This window comes from Physcomitrium patens, chromosome 18 (assembly GCF_059467195.1).
Source record: "Physcomitrium patens ecotype Gransden chromosome 18, ASM5946719v1, whole genome shotgun sequence".
NCBI classification, from domain to species: Eukaryota; Viridiplantae; Streptophyta; class Bryopsida; order Funariales; family Funariaceae; genus Physcomitrium; species Physcomitrium patens.
Window position 1 is genome coordinate 9,337,425 of NC_143427.1, and position 13,597 is coordinate 9,351,021.

The 13,597-nt window shown below is 34.2% G+C and overlaps 2 protein-coding genes across 2 annotated transcripts; one reads left to right on the forward strand and one right to left on the reverse strand.

Annotated features, from left to right (window-relative positions):
* The first annotated feature begins 1,717 nt into the window (after positions 1-1,717).
* Positions 1,718-4,058, forward strand: LOC112294924 (uncharacterized). The gene is made up of 3 exons (XM_024545917.3): positions 1,718-2,021; positions 2,253-2,317; positions 2,460-4,058. The coding sequence occupies exons 2-3, from the start codon at positions 2,295-2,297 to the stop codon at positions 3,658-3,660; spliced, it is 1,224 nt and encodes a 407-aa protein (XP_024401685.1). The 5' UTR covers positions 1,718-2,021; positions 2,253-2,294; the 3' UTR covers positions 3,661-4,058.
* Positions 4,059-9,923: 5,865 nt separating this feature from the next.
* On the reverse strand, positions 9,924-13,310 carry LOC112295130 (peroxisomal membrane protein 11E). The gene is made up of 7 exons (XM_024546339.3): positions 12,880-13,310; positions 12,121-12,195; positions 11,834-11,908; positions 11,654-11,734; positions 11,279-11,374; positions 10,600-10,773; positions 9,924-10,188 (listed from the first exon to the last, which is right to left on the reverse strand). Exons 1-7 carry the CDS (start codon positions 13,294-13,296, stop codon positions 10,150-10,152), a joined length of 957 nt encoding a protein of 318 aa, XP_024402107.1. The 5' UTR covers positions 13,297-13,310; the 3' UTR covers positions 9,924-10,149.
* Between the last annotated feature and the right edge of the window lie 287 nt (positions 13,311-13,597).

Below are 13,597 nucleotides of genomic sequence, written 5' to 3' on the forward strand. Positions count from 1 at the left end.
ATTGATAGGTTAGAAAATTAGTCAACAGGTAACCACATGTTAATAGCTTGTAAAATAAGCTAACTATATGGTGTACATATAGAATACTTGCCTTACAAGTTAAGATACATGTCTTCCAAAGTCAACATATTTTGAAGGTCCTATATGATATCGCTACATAATTCCTAGTTAAGAGTATATATGGAGGCAAGAATGAAGCCTTCTTGACTCTTGTCAATGCTTTTTTAGTCTTTAGTCTTGTTTTAAGACTTTCTAGTTTTTTTATTTTTGGCAATAATCATTATAGTTTAATACTATACCATCTTTGAGTGATTTTTTAGTTCTTTTGAATAACACAATAGTATATTGAGGATTTCTTTCTTTAAAATTTGTGACTTTGACATTGTAGCAGGTCCATCTATAAGTCAAAATCACATATATTGTAGCATGTTGCATAGCACTTCAATTCAAGAGTAGTGCCTCAACTATGCAAGAGAGCATGGTAGCTTTTTAGTGGTCAATTTCTTCTATGAAGCTAGATTGTAGTAGCACTTCCATTTTAGAATAGATGAATTCCATGCTATCTTCAAAGACAAAATTAAAAGTTGTTCCAAATACATTGATGAAAGATCATGTTGCCAACCTTGTCATCAAGAACCAAAATATTGTGATCAAATTGTTGTCGTGTTTATTGATTTTGAGTGTGTCGGATACGAAGAAACTCGTGATAACATTGTTGAAAACTCCGATAGATTCAATTTTTTGGGGGAAGCAACGTCCCTTGATCCTACCCACTAACTGGTTAGCAAGACTAGTAGAGGAAGGCTATCGCTTTCTACACCCCCACACTTGTGTCAAGTGGTAGGATTCACATTATACCACTCCACCAATCACAACCTTCCACGTATTTTGGATGTACACATAGCAATATTAGGTGTGCTTGTAACATCAATTTATATATATGTACACAAGTGAACAAGGCCCAATGATATATATATATATATATATATATATATGATGCCTTTCACTGCTTCTGTGATCTATTGCAATACCCAAGACGTGAGAATCTACCAAATTTACTTCAAATGCAAGCATTCCACATCATCCCTGAGACAGAATCCACACTAACGAATGAACGAATTCTCTCGGATGGATGATCGCATTCGTGAATGAATGAGCACAGAACTGAGTAATATTTATTTTTCATCCAGAAAGCTACGTGGACAAAGTTTGACCAGTTCCACAGGCTGTCGGTTGAAATACACTTTTCTGTTGGCGACATCTCCGCCATGACAATGACACCTGGCGGTGACGTCAGCCAATCGGAGAGCATCCTGCGAAGTGTACTGTAGTCCACGAGGGCAGTGACGCTCCTGGCCCCTTTAAACGCGGTTTGCGGTGGTGCATGGTGGCGGTGGGGTCGGGAAGCTGTGGGTGGCTCTCCCACGGAGAGAGATGATCTGCACCGCACCATGTACAGACTCCCCAAATTGGAAGTATTTGTGGGAGTGTCTGTAAGGAGGGGAGTATTGTCTACGAGGAGGGGTGTGGGGTCCACGAAGTCAAACTGTCTGCAGCGTCGTCACAGCTCTTGCTTAGGGGACTGCCTGTGCACCTTCGTCCTTTAGAACTGCCTTTGTGCCTTCTGTACGATCAGTTTCGTCACCTCTTCTTCCCCTCTCACGCTTCACTTGTTATAGTTCGTGGGTCTTACAGGATCGTCCCCGACGGTTTCACTTGCTGTTTGAAAGGATAATTAGGTTGGAAGTCGCGCTTCGTGACTGGTCGGTATATGGAATACGGGAAGATTGCGTTTTTGAATGAGCGAGTTTATGTTGGGGGTTGGATGTGGAGGCGAGAGGGGCGTGGCGGTGCTGGTGTAGAAGAGCAGGAAGGTCTAGTTCACGTTGAGCTAGGATTGATTACGGAGTGGGGCATTTTGTTTTGAACTTGGAAAGTGGGGGGAGAGAGTGAGAGAGAGCGTGTGTGTGTGTATTGAAGCCATAAATTGGAGTTTGAGATCCGCGGAGATTTTTGGCGAGGTGAAGTCTCAATTGGGTTGCATTCTGTTTTGCATTTGGAATGGATTTTCTACAGCGGGAATGATCAGTTCAATCAGATTCTTGTTCTTGTAGCTGCCAGACACATTAGATTTTTCACAATTTGTTGAAGCAATAGTGGATGACATGAATTACATTCGAGTAGCTAGCTTCATTTGAACAATGTCTTCAATGTCAAATGTACTGATATTGTTTTCCACTACAATTTTTCAGGAAAGGCGATCGATTTTTAAGGGTGAAACTCAATTTTTAACTATGGCACCAACCCAGACACCCATGTAAGTATTGCTCCATACCATCTCATGCCTAATTTCGATGTGAGTGTGAGCGAAGTGTTGAGCTCGGGAATGCTTGGTCGGAAAGGGCGCTTGCAAATTCAGAAAAAACTTACAAGAGTGACTTTGTGTTCTGTGTATGCAGGCTATTTGCCATCGAATACAAAGGCGTAAAGCGGCAAATTAAGCCTTGCGGCATACGCGAACCAAAGGGTCGAGTGAGGGGTTACAGAGTAGAGATACGGCCGCCTGGCTCATCAGACAAGATCTGGGTTGGGACGTTCGACTCCCCGGACAAAGCCATGCGGGCCTATGACCTATCTCTTCACCTCATCGGGAAGGACCCCTACTACTACTTGTACCCCGAGAAATACCTTCCTACGCGCCCCTTTTTGAGGCCGTCAAAGGACTTTGTTCAAAGCCAAGCTAGGAAATACTCGAACATGATTTCCAACCTCAAGATAAATCCGGAATGCTTAATTCCATTAGAAAGGAATTTATCGCATTCGAACAAGTCCAGCACTAGGCGGGTGCGAACACCCTCGGGGTTGGGTGCCCCAGAGGTAGAAAGTACCGCTACGAGCGTGTCTCGGGAGGATTCGAAGTTCGTCGACATGGAGTCAATGTTAGTGCCGCTCGATTCTGCCAAAAAGATGACGCCGGCCGCTGTGGAGATCGTGGATGGGCTTTTACAAGATCTGGGACGTCCTGGAGCACTGTTTGATCGAACGTTGAAATACTCTGCCCCTCCCTTGGCTTTCACAGAAGACAAAGAGGTTGACATGGATGCGGTGGAGTCGCCCGCATATCATGGGGGATTAACCAACTCCAAGGAGTTGGTTGATGAAAAATACCAAATTCGTGTGATCCCACCCATTGAGACAGATAACGAATTCTGTTTTCAAAACTATTCCACAACACCACCGAAGTCTCCACAGGACTTGTTTCCATCATTCACTAGTTTCGATTCGTTCAACGAGGACTGCGGCGGCGGTAGATCATCGTTGAGAATGTGGTCCTCGAAAAGGAAGTACATGGAATTAGAGTGTGATGGTGCAGGTGAGGAGTTTGACAGATTCGGTGCACTGCGGAAGCTTCTCCTTGCAGATGATACAAGCACAGCACACGTCCCTGTTACTGCAGGGGACGATGATGTGATGGATTGCACAAGTGGACCATTTACAAACTTGAGTGGGAGGCTCAAGATTGCACAGATGGAAATGGAACTTCTGAAGCTGGTCTCTGTTGAAGAAAATGCCATCCCAACCGGGATAGCCAGGAACTCGATGGACACAGACATGATGGAAGAAATGGAAGAATCCTGGCTTTCAAGTTTATTCAGTTAAACTGGAAGACCAGTACCTGTGTCAGGAGAGAAGGTTTTCGTCTTACATCTTCTACTTGGAGTCCTATGTTACGACACAACACAATCGAGTCATCAAACTTGTCAGCACACCATTACATTAGACGAGACACACCTACTTGGTACAAGTAGCTATAGCACTTAAATCATGAAACAGCACATCTGTATACTATATAAACCACTGTGTAATCTCTCATGGATAAGGTAGAAATGCTATTAGTCCGCTCCAAGCTCAGGAGCGTGGTTGATGGTTCAGAAATCGCTCTTGTTGATAGCGATGTTGCTGGTCTGGCTGGCCGGAAATTGAAGGATTCCAAGGCACGCTTAGACATTTTTCTCCATTGCCAAGAAAAGCAGTTTATCCTGTTTGTTTTGCTAAAATCCCTTACTACCTCAAAAGCAGAATGGAAAAAACTTAAACAACTCTACCAACGCTCAAACACAGAATCTCATATAAATTTGTACAACCAATTAAGTCATTTGATCGTGTCCAATATTGAAGACGTTGTTGGCTTTTTTGAAAATTGTCAATCAATTTTGCAAGCAGCCGTTATTATAGGCTGTAAATTTGATGATAAACAAGTCATGTTACTTCTCTAGGCACTACCAGATTCATGGAGTGCCTTTGTTATCACACAAGGTGGCATAGTCTACCTCACTTTTTAAAACTCATTTCAAATAAACTTCAACAACATGCCATAAACAGTTCTAAAATTGATTCCAATAAAACAAGTGCTTTTTACATTAAAGAAAATTTCGTCAAAACCATCATCAAGCAAAACACAAAGGTTTCATGAAAGTAATTCATCAATAAATCATAAACCTTTCAACCGGTCCAAACAACATATTATTTCACCTATTATTTGTCATTATTGCAAGAAAGCAAGCCATGAAGTCCTTGAATGTAGAACAAAAATACAACACAAAGGAACTCAAAAGTTGCATGTCACTACTTTTATAGCTAATGATACATTTTATCTATTTTCAGCAATAATTTCTACACCATCCATCTCAAAATTGTAATATTTAGATTCACATGTAAGTTAGCATATGTTACTAATCTAAACTTTGTTCTAAGATTAATAAGTTCTTCTTGATCCAAAAACCATTCTATTTTGGTAATAACAACAATTATAAAGTTTTTCGTTTTTGCTCAATACTTCCAAAACTTAATTCAAATCAATCCTCATTCTTCAAATATGTCCTTTGTTTATCTTGTCTTTCCAAAAAAATTATTTTTAATAGCCTAAAATATCAGTAAAGCAACTATAATCTTTATTTATGATGAGTGCCTTTTTAATACCATTTTACCAAAATCTTAACAAATCATGATTGTTTGAATTCAAAAAGATATATATGTATATATTTGAATGGTTTAATTGAATTCAAATATCATATTGAATGGTTTAATTGAATAAGATATATACATGTATTTGAATATATTTAAATATATTCAAATATCATATTGAATGTAACATTAAATATATTATTATACATATATATTTTTAATATGTTATTCAATATGTTACATTCAATATGATATTTGAATATATTTAAATATATTCAATATGATATTTGAATATATTCAATGTTATATTCAATATGATATTTGAATATATTCAATGTTATATTCAATATGATATTTGAATATATTCAATGTTATATTCAATATGATATTTGAATATATTCAATATTACATTCAATATGATATTTGAATATATTCAATATTACATTCAATATGATATTTGAATATATTCAAATATATTTAAATAATTTACTATTGAATATAACATTCAAATATATTTGAATTTACTATTTAATACAACATTAAAATATATTTGAATTTACTATTTAATATAACATTAAAAATATATTTGAATTTACTATTTAATATAACATTCAAATATACAAGTTCAATGTCTAAATATTCAAAGCTATTAATTTCTTTTTCAATGCATAAATCTTAAGTAAAATATAAATTAACCAAATACTATGGCAAAAATATTTTTTTCGATGTTTTATTCATATAAATTACTACTTCTACCTCTATTTTGAAGCTCTCTCTAGCCAAAAAGCCTCTCAATGGTGTTAAGCCATTAAAACCATGTATATTTTTTTAATTAATAACAACACCTAGATTTTAGTTGATTAATCTTAAAAAAAGAAAATATGGATTCTAAATAGTTATTATATTTCAAATATAACTCCTATAGAACTTGAGACAAATGTACAGCTTATCTTGCAATCTAAGGCTTCTTATAACAAGTACATTTATATTCTTCAAAAACTTATTGTCTTATCATTAAAATGACATCTCTTAACAATTTATTTGCCTTCATTTTACTTCATGAGTATTATATCTACAAAATAGATGTAACCAATGTTTTTTTTTAATGGCATCTTTTATGAAGAGATTTATATTTCTCAACCTGAAGATTTTGTGTTCTCTTAGAATGAATATGAAATGTGCAAAGTCCAAAAGTTCTTATATAGACTTAAAGAAGCACTACAGGTATGATATGATTTCTTTGATAATTTCTTCTTCAATCAAGGTTTTCAATGCTTATCCAATATTAATGCACACCTCAATTATTTTTTATTTTTATTCTTATTCCTTGGTCTTTACATTGTCAATATTATCCTAATCTTTGTTGTCTTATAATATCTCTAGGCATATAAAGTTGTCATTGCATAAAAATTCTCTATGATCTAATAAAAATTGTATTGATTATATTTTAGGAATTAAAATTTTTCTAATTCTAAAAATAAGACTTTTATTTTCTTTTAAAAAAAATATATCTCTAATATATTATGTAAGATTAATATAATTCCATAAAAACCTAATTCAATGCATTCTCACTTTCAAGTTGAGAATCTTATTCTTGAAGAAGCTTTTGCAATGGTATTAATATATTGTATTCAAGTATTTGATAATTTATAGTATTTATTTACTTGCACCAAATTTGAACTAATTTTTTATATAAACTACTTTACATAATTTATAGCCAATCCAGGATGTCTTTATGATATTGCATTTTAATATATGTTTTGTCACATCCAACAAATATACAATTGAAATCTTAAAAATAAAAGTTTATCTACTTTTGACTTAAAACATAGTATAGATATAACAATGCAAATTGAATACAGAATGTTGACACAAGAAGTTCACCATTTGGCTACATTTTTTTAATTTAATATGCTTTATTTTCTTGGCAAAACAAGAAGCAATCTATTATTGCTATTACAATTGCTAAAGTTGAATACTTTGTTGTTGCTATAACAACAAAAAACTACTTTGGCTTTAAATCTTATTCTCTAAATTTGGCTGTTGAGTCAATTTTTTTAATATTATATACTATGATAATTAATCTTGCATTGTTCTTGCAAAAAATCTTAGATTCTATAAGAAATCAAAATATATTAATATTAAATATCATTTTTTTAAAAAAAACGATTATAAGCTTATAAAACTAGAATTTCCTTGAATTACTAAGATATGGGCTGACATCTTAATTAAGTTCCTATCAAAATCAAAAATAATACATGTGCATTAAGTCATGGTCTCATCAAATTTCATCAATTAATTTTTCTCACTTGATCAAGAGAGAAGTACTAATATCTAATCAACTTCATTAAAAGTTATTAAATTACTGATTTTAGTAGTTTAAATGTACTTCAACTTTCACATCTTTTTTATTTAATTGAAAGAATGTTACAATACAAGACAAGCTGAGTTATCAAACTAGTCAATTAGCACAACATATAGTCATACCATTACATTATATGAGACACACTTCTTGAGCACCAATAGTTATAGCACTTAAATTATGATATGATACATTTGTATATTATATAATTCAATGTAAAAATTCTCATGAGTTTTTATCAAGGGCATAAATCTTCAAGAAAGAAATCCTCAATACACTCTTGTGTCACTCAAAAAGACTAAGAAATCAATCAAAGATGGTAATATATTGAAATAGAAAGTCAAAGAAAAGAAGACTAAAAAGTCTTGAAATAAGACTAAGGATTAAAAAGATGTTGACAAGAGTGAAGAAGGCTTCACTCTTGTCTCCATATATACTCTCTAATTAGGAGCTATGTGTCAATATTCTATAGGATGTGCAAAAAGTATTGACTTTGCTAAACACATGTCTTAACTTATAAGGTAAGTTTTTTATATGTATGCCACACATTTAACTTGTTCCACAATCTATTAACATGTATGATATGTGGCTAACTTATTGACCAAGTTTCTAACCTATCAATTAATTACAAATACATATAAAATCAAAGCAACATCTTTAAAGCTTCTAAGAAGTTTTCTAGAAGATATTATGAAATTAATCTACTTTTATCTATTTCTACTTAATCATATAGGTAATTATTAGAGTAAATATGAATATTTGTGATAATTATATATATATATATATGTATATATATATCTTAAGTCTAAGTCTTTATAATATATAATAGCTTTTTATTACTTAAATCATGCAATATAAGAAAAAAGACAATCAATAATTTTTTTTTATTTTTTTTTATTTTTTTCAAAATATGCATCTAATAATGTAATTCTAATATATTATTTATAAAAATCCCTAACTTAGATAAGTTAAGCTTAAAAGAATTGGAAATAATTACACTTTTATAATTAAATTAGTTTTATAGGATGAGATAATAATAATTTATGAATCATAGCAATATCAATATATGTGTATTAATTCATGTGTTATATATATAGTTTTAGTAATGCTATTATAATTTTTGCTACTACGACCCTTATAAGTCCTACTAATAGATTTTAATTGGTGGAATTATTAGAAGTATATTTTTGAATTATTTAATTATAAAAATATTAGAATTAGATAATTTTTTTGATTATTTATATATTTATTATAATTTAGATGGATTTAAAAATCACAAGAGTCTTATTAAAAATAAATATAATAATAGAATCTTAATTAATCTTTAAAGCAACTATTCTAGTTGATAAAATATTTTTTCTTATTATTAAATATTAATGTTTAATTATTAAAACCAATGTTATATTAGTCTTCTATTTATATGTATTACTTATAAAAAAATTATAAATATTAATTAATAGTTGAAAGAAGAATGAATAAGATTATCGTATCTTTTTAATTATTTATATAAAAAATAGGATTTATAGTTGATTTAAATTTATATTATTACTATAAAAATTTACTAAGATAATAAAATATAATTATAAATTATTTTCATTATTAAAAAAGTAATATATTAATTTTTAGAATTTATTTTTAAAAATTAAAGAAATTTTAGAGTAATTTTTAAAAATTTGATAAAAATAAATTTTATTACTTTGAAAGCCATTATGAAGATATAGATCAAGATAATAAAAGTCATAGTAGGCTTTTAGACTAACTAAGTGTTTATCAAATACTTTGGTGAAGTTAACTTACAACCACAATCCATTTAATATGTATTTTTAGTTTTTTTTATCCCAATCAAAAAACTATTACTATTTCTAATATATTTTATTTATTTGAAATTATAAATAAATTCTTTTTAATTCAAATAAAATATTAAAATAAGTTGTGGTGACAATAGCAAAAATTTGATGGCATTAGAAATAATAAATAAATATATATATATATATATATTAAAATGCATACATGAAGGAAATTACAATGCTTTTTTTGTCCAATCTGTACACATAAGTTCTACACAACCTACAAAATTTGTTGTCAAGCTAATATTAATATAACAAAATGACTTAACAAATCATGACTTATTTTCAATGATGCAAGTTTCTATCAAGTAAACCGTCCTGCCATGAGCACATAATTTACATTATTCTAACCTGATGAAACGAATTGAGGCTATGCAACTCACATCACACAATAATGTGCTTTGGTACCATTGGTTCACAATTCAAGAGCCCACTCAAAAGCAAGTTTCAGCACAGACATGATAGAGCAAGTTTCAAATTTATTGTAAGAAAACCACATTTTTCCTTCTTCCCCAAAGTTGATAAATTTTCAAAAGCATTATTTACAGATCAATAACTTATAACTCTCTAAAAGAATCCTCCCAGAAATTCTTTCAGCTTAAGTGGGCTTCTCCAAAAAAGAGTCAAACCTCCTATCAAGTGTCAAGACTTGTGTAGTACTATTAAATCAAATACCACGAAGCCTCCACCCGAGTTTGATATAAAAAGATGATACCAAATCAAACACCACTCGTGACGACAAGAATATATGAGTAGCAGATTGAGTGATCCACATACATCACCTCAGAAAATCTCTTATAGAACCATCGTTCAATCGGGTACAATCGAACGGGGCTTCTGTTGCAGCTTTGTCACATCAGCAACTAGTGGTTTATTGCTAACTATCACATAAGCTTAATAGCACAAAGAGGCTACCCAAAATTACATGGATCAATCATCCCACGACAAATTGCATGTAGAAAAACTTCAACATGTTCAGACCTCCTTGGCCTTAACTGGTGGAGGTGGTACCAACTGTGGAGAAGAAAATTCATGCCAGATGTGTCAGTCTAAATAAATATACTTGATATATTCATTACCTATAACAGTGACAAAAATAAAGAGAAATATATCCTCTTGAAAAGCGAAAATCACTTGGTAATGCATGTCCATGATGAAAAAGAATAAATAATCAACATATGGCCAGGTGATGCATCTCACAAATGACAACATGAAATGCTGGCGCAATACTACTGAGCATAATGTCAATGCGAGTAAAGCTTAGAAACTAACTAGTGAACACAAGCACCTAAAGAATTTAAATGAACTTGCATTGCACAAACAGTTTATGATTCTCTTATTATTGGAGAGAACTGACTAAGGTTTCAATAGATTAGTTTGCTTTACATACTAATTCATACAAATAATCCCGCTTTACGAAAGTACCTGGTAGCATGATATTACTGAGGTGATGAAACCCAGGCCCCCAGTAACGCGCGGTGTGATGGTCTTGGGAGCCAGCTGAAGCAGCCCCACAGCAACCACAATGTCCATGCCTGACTTGATTAAGTTTAATGATCTTACCCTAGACTTCTTCAAGTTTTCTTTTCGCTGTTCCCTCTGCAAAAAAATATGACCTCAGCAATAATGCTAAAAAAATAGAATAATCAAAATTTCGAATCTCATTTCTGGAAAACAATTTGAACTTATTTGCTGTAGTGCCAACAAAATGCTGCACTTCAAAATCTGAATTTTTTTACATTTATCTTAAACCCTGTCCCGGAAAATACGCCAAACAACTTGTTTCACATCTTCTTTCTAAGTAGAGGTGAAGATGGAGAAGACCATTTTAATGAGCAAAAACCAAAACTTGCATGTCAACTTCATGTCAAGGCTACTGTCCTAAATCATGGCAGCTAAGTAACATCGACCGATTAAAAGCTCTTGACATTATGGTATAGCTGAACACTTTGTCTAAAAACCCACATGATTACTTCAGCAAATCAAAAAAAACCACCATGGCTGTCTTCATGCCACGATCCTTGAATATATATGGGCTAATTATAAAATTAGGAAACCATACGCTTATACACTTATAATAAATCTAAGGAAACGATAAGCTTACCAGTTTCATTTCTTCAATGCTGGGGGAACCTTGTGCCTTTTTCAACTCATTCTCTACCTTCTTCGTGGTGGATCCTAAACGAGTAATTTCTGCAACCTGAAGCCAGAAATCTTGTGATGTGATTGGATTGCAAGCACTTCAAATCGATGAAATAATCTTGAAATTTTCTAAATTGCACCAAAGAGAAGCATGAAACTATCCGACGCATAAATATTTTTGTCCGTCGACATGATGCTTTCTGTTACTGATAAGAGTAAAAATTCCTGCCGGTCTTGTAGCCATGCGATCAACACTGGCAGCGTCGAAGTGGAAAAATAAAAAATTAAGTATTCTCTCGACCTAGGTAATTGGAGAACGTTCTGATAAGCAACTGACCTCAACAAGGGTTGTGCAGCAAGTGCCTGCCAACCAACAAAAGAGAGAAATCCTGGAGATGAGGTTCAGGCGTTCCGTATCCTGCACTACCAGACAACATGATAAGCAGTTATGCTACAAACCATCATACGAGTCCAAGACGAGACTGAATAGTGTTAAGTAAACAAGGACAAACCATACCTTGTAAATGCCAGTTCTTCCAGCCCACACAATTTGATCAAGGAACAAGAAGGTTCCGACCAACGCATTTTTCGCCTGACCAATTTTCAATGCAAAAAAAGTCAATCATTATTAACGCAAAAAACTAGTGACTGCCTCTAATACTATAAACAAACTTCGTATCAGAAAAAACTTGATGAGATCGACTACACGATTTTTGAAATCATTAAAAATTTCTCAAACCATAAAATTAACCACTACAACAAGAATTGAACGCACAACACTATTATTGCATTATGAAAACTTGCCTTGCCAAGGAGTACAATCGGCAATGGTGTTGCTTTCGGTGGTGGAGCAAGAAGCGCATTCAACTCATTCAAAGTCTGTGAAGATGGCAACCAAAGCACATGCTCTGAATCAATGCCTATAAGATAATTAAACCCTGGCATCCTCCGCAGTTGATTTTGTTACCAAAAACACTTGTGTAGCTGACCCAGAGTTCTTGTCCGCAAAATATTCATTCTAAAGAAACGAATCCGTTCCCCCCCAAAAAATAAACCCAGAGCATCACAGTAATCAAAGCTTCCCTGCTTACAAACCTTCTACACTTGTAAATTGCAACCACTCGCAACTATGGTGTCACTTTACATGATACAAGCATTTGTCCGCCATCCTCACACATCTACTAATAGTAATCACTACGTTGTTTCCTAGACTTCAGTGAAGACATTCATGCGTTTTTTCCTTTCCTATCACTCAATTACTTGACAAAGCAATCTCTAGTCGTTTCTAACACCATCAATACATAAGAATCTCTTTTCCAATATTCCATCACTAACTCCAAACAATTACAGTGTGTACATTTCCTGATCCTCAAAAGCAAGATACTCAGCAGCTGCACTTAGAAACATATTGCCCCGAAAAAGCAGCCATTATAACAACAACAACAACAAAATAATAAATAAAATAAGAAACTGCAGAAATTATCAAAAAACCGTCATCACGGCGCACAAAACCGGAATTCCGCCATGGATCCTGGTCTATTTCGCAAAGACTCATGAACGCACCTTAGCTAGACGGAAAACCTTACGCGCCAAGCTAGTAGTCTTGTCGACCTGCTGCGCAACCCCAGGCTCGCCCGCGCTAATGAACTTGGAGCCATACTGGATCGCGCGACAAATTTTGTCCCGTGCCTCAGCCTTATTAAGATACATCACCAGGAAGGCGATCTCTGATCGGGCCACATCGAGTGTCGCCATGACTCTAGGCTCTCTCTCGCAACTCTCCAAACTCCCCTCTCTCCTCTCCTCCACGCCAACAATCTCACTCCCCTCCTCCTCCGCACATGAACCACACGCTCCACTTCCCAGTGCTCGCTCCACCGAATGACGTGAAGTCAGTCGCTGTTCTCTCACAGAAGCATCTACAGACCCGCTCGCAATCGGTGCGCTGATTAGAAACAAACAAAAATTCCTCGTGACCATGAAATCTGTAAAGAAATTCGGCAAATGTCTCGGCATCAGCTGCACCAGGCCTCTCCGTTGCATTGGACCGCATCTACGGCTACGATCCTTTCCATGGAGTGATCCAATGGTGAATGTTGTTTCACTGTTCATCCGTACGATGACAACCGTCACGTTGGATGTCAAGTTGCCATGAACGAAGCCACTCGGTGGGAACTTAATCGGGAACGTACAGTTGGTGGATCCGTTCGCCGGTCGTTGGGTTCGAGAGAGGAGGCTTGTGCCCCCTGATTTTCCTGACCGTTGAGCGGTGGAGGTGGTC

What these genes read in the sequence shown, in the direction of transcription:
- LOC112294924 (XM_024545917.3), top strand. Translation starts at nt 2,295, where the DNA reads ATGGCACCAACCCAGACACCCAT. An exon ending in GCACCAACCCAGACACCCAT is followed by an intron (nt 2,318 to 2,459) that starts GTAAGTATTGCT and finishes CTGTGTATGCAG; the next exon opens with GCTATTTGCCATCGAATACA.
- LOC112295130 (XM_024546339.3), bottom strand. Translation starts at nt 13,296, where the DNA reads ATGGTCACGAGGAATTTTTGTTTGTTTCTAATCAGCGCACCGATTGCG. An exon ending in CGATTGTACTCCTTGGCAAG is followed by an intron (nt 11,909 to 12,120) that starts GCAAGTTTTCAT and finishes AAAATTGGTCAG; the next exon opens with GCGAAAAATGCGTTGGTCGG. An exon ending in GCATTGAAGAAATGAAACTG is followed by an intron (nt 10,774 to 11,278) that starts GTAAGCTTATCG and finishes ATTTTTTTGCAG; the next exon opens with AGGGAACAGCGAAAAGAAAA.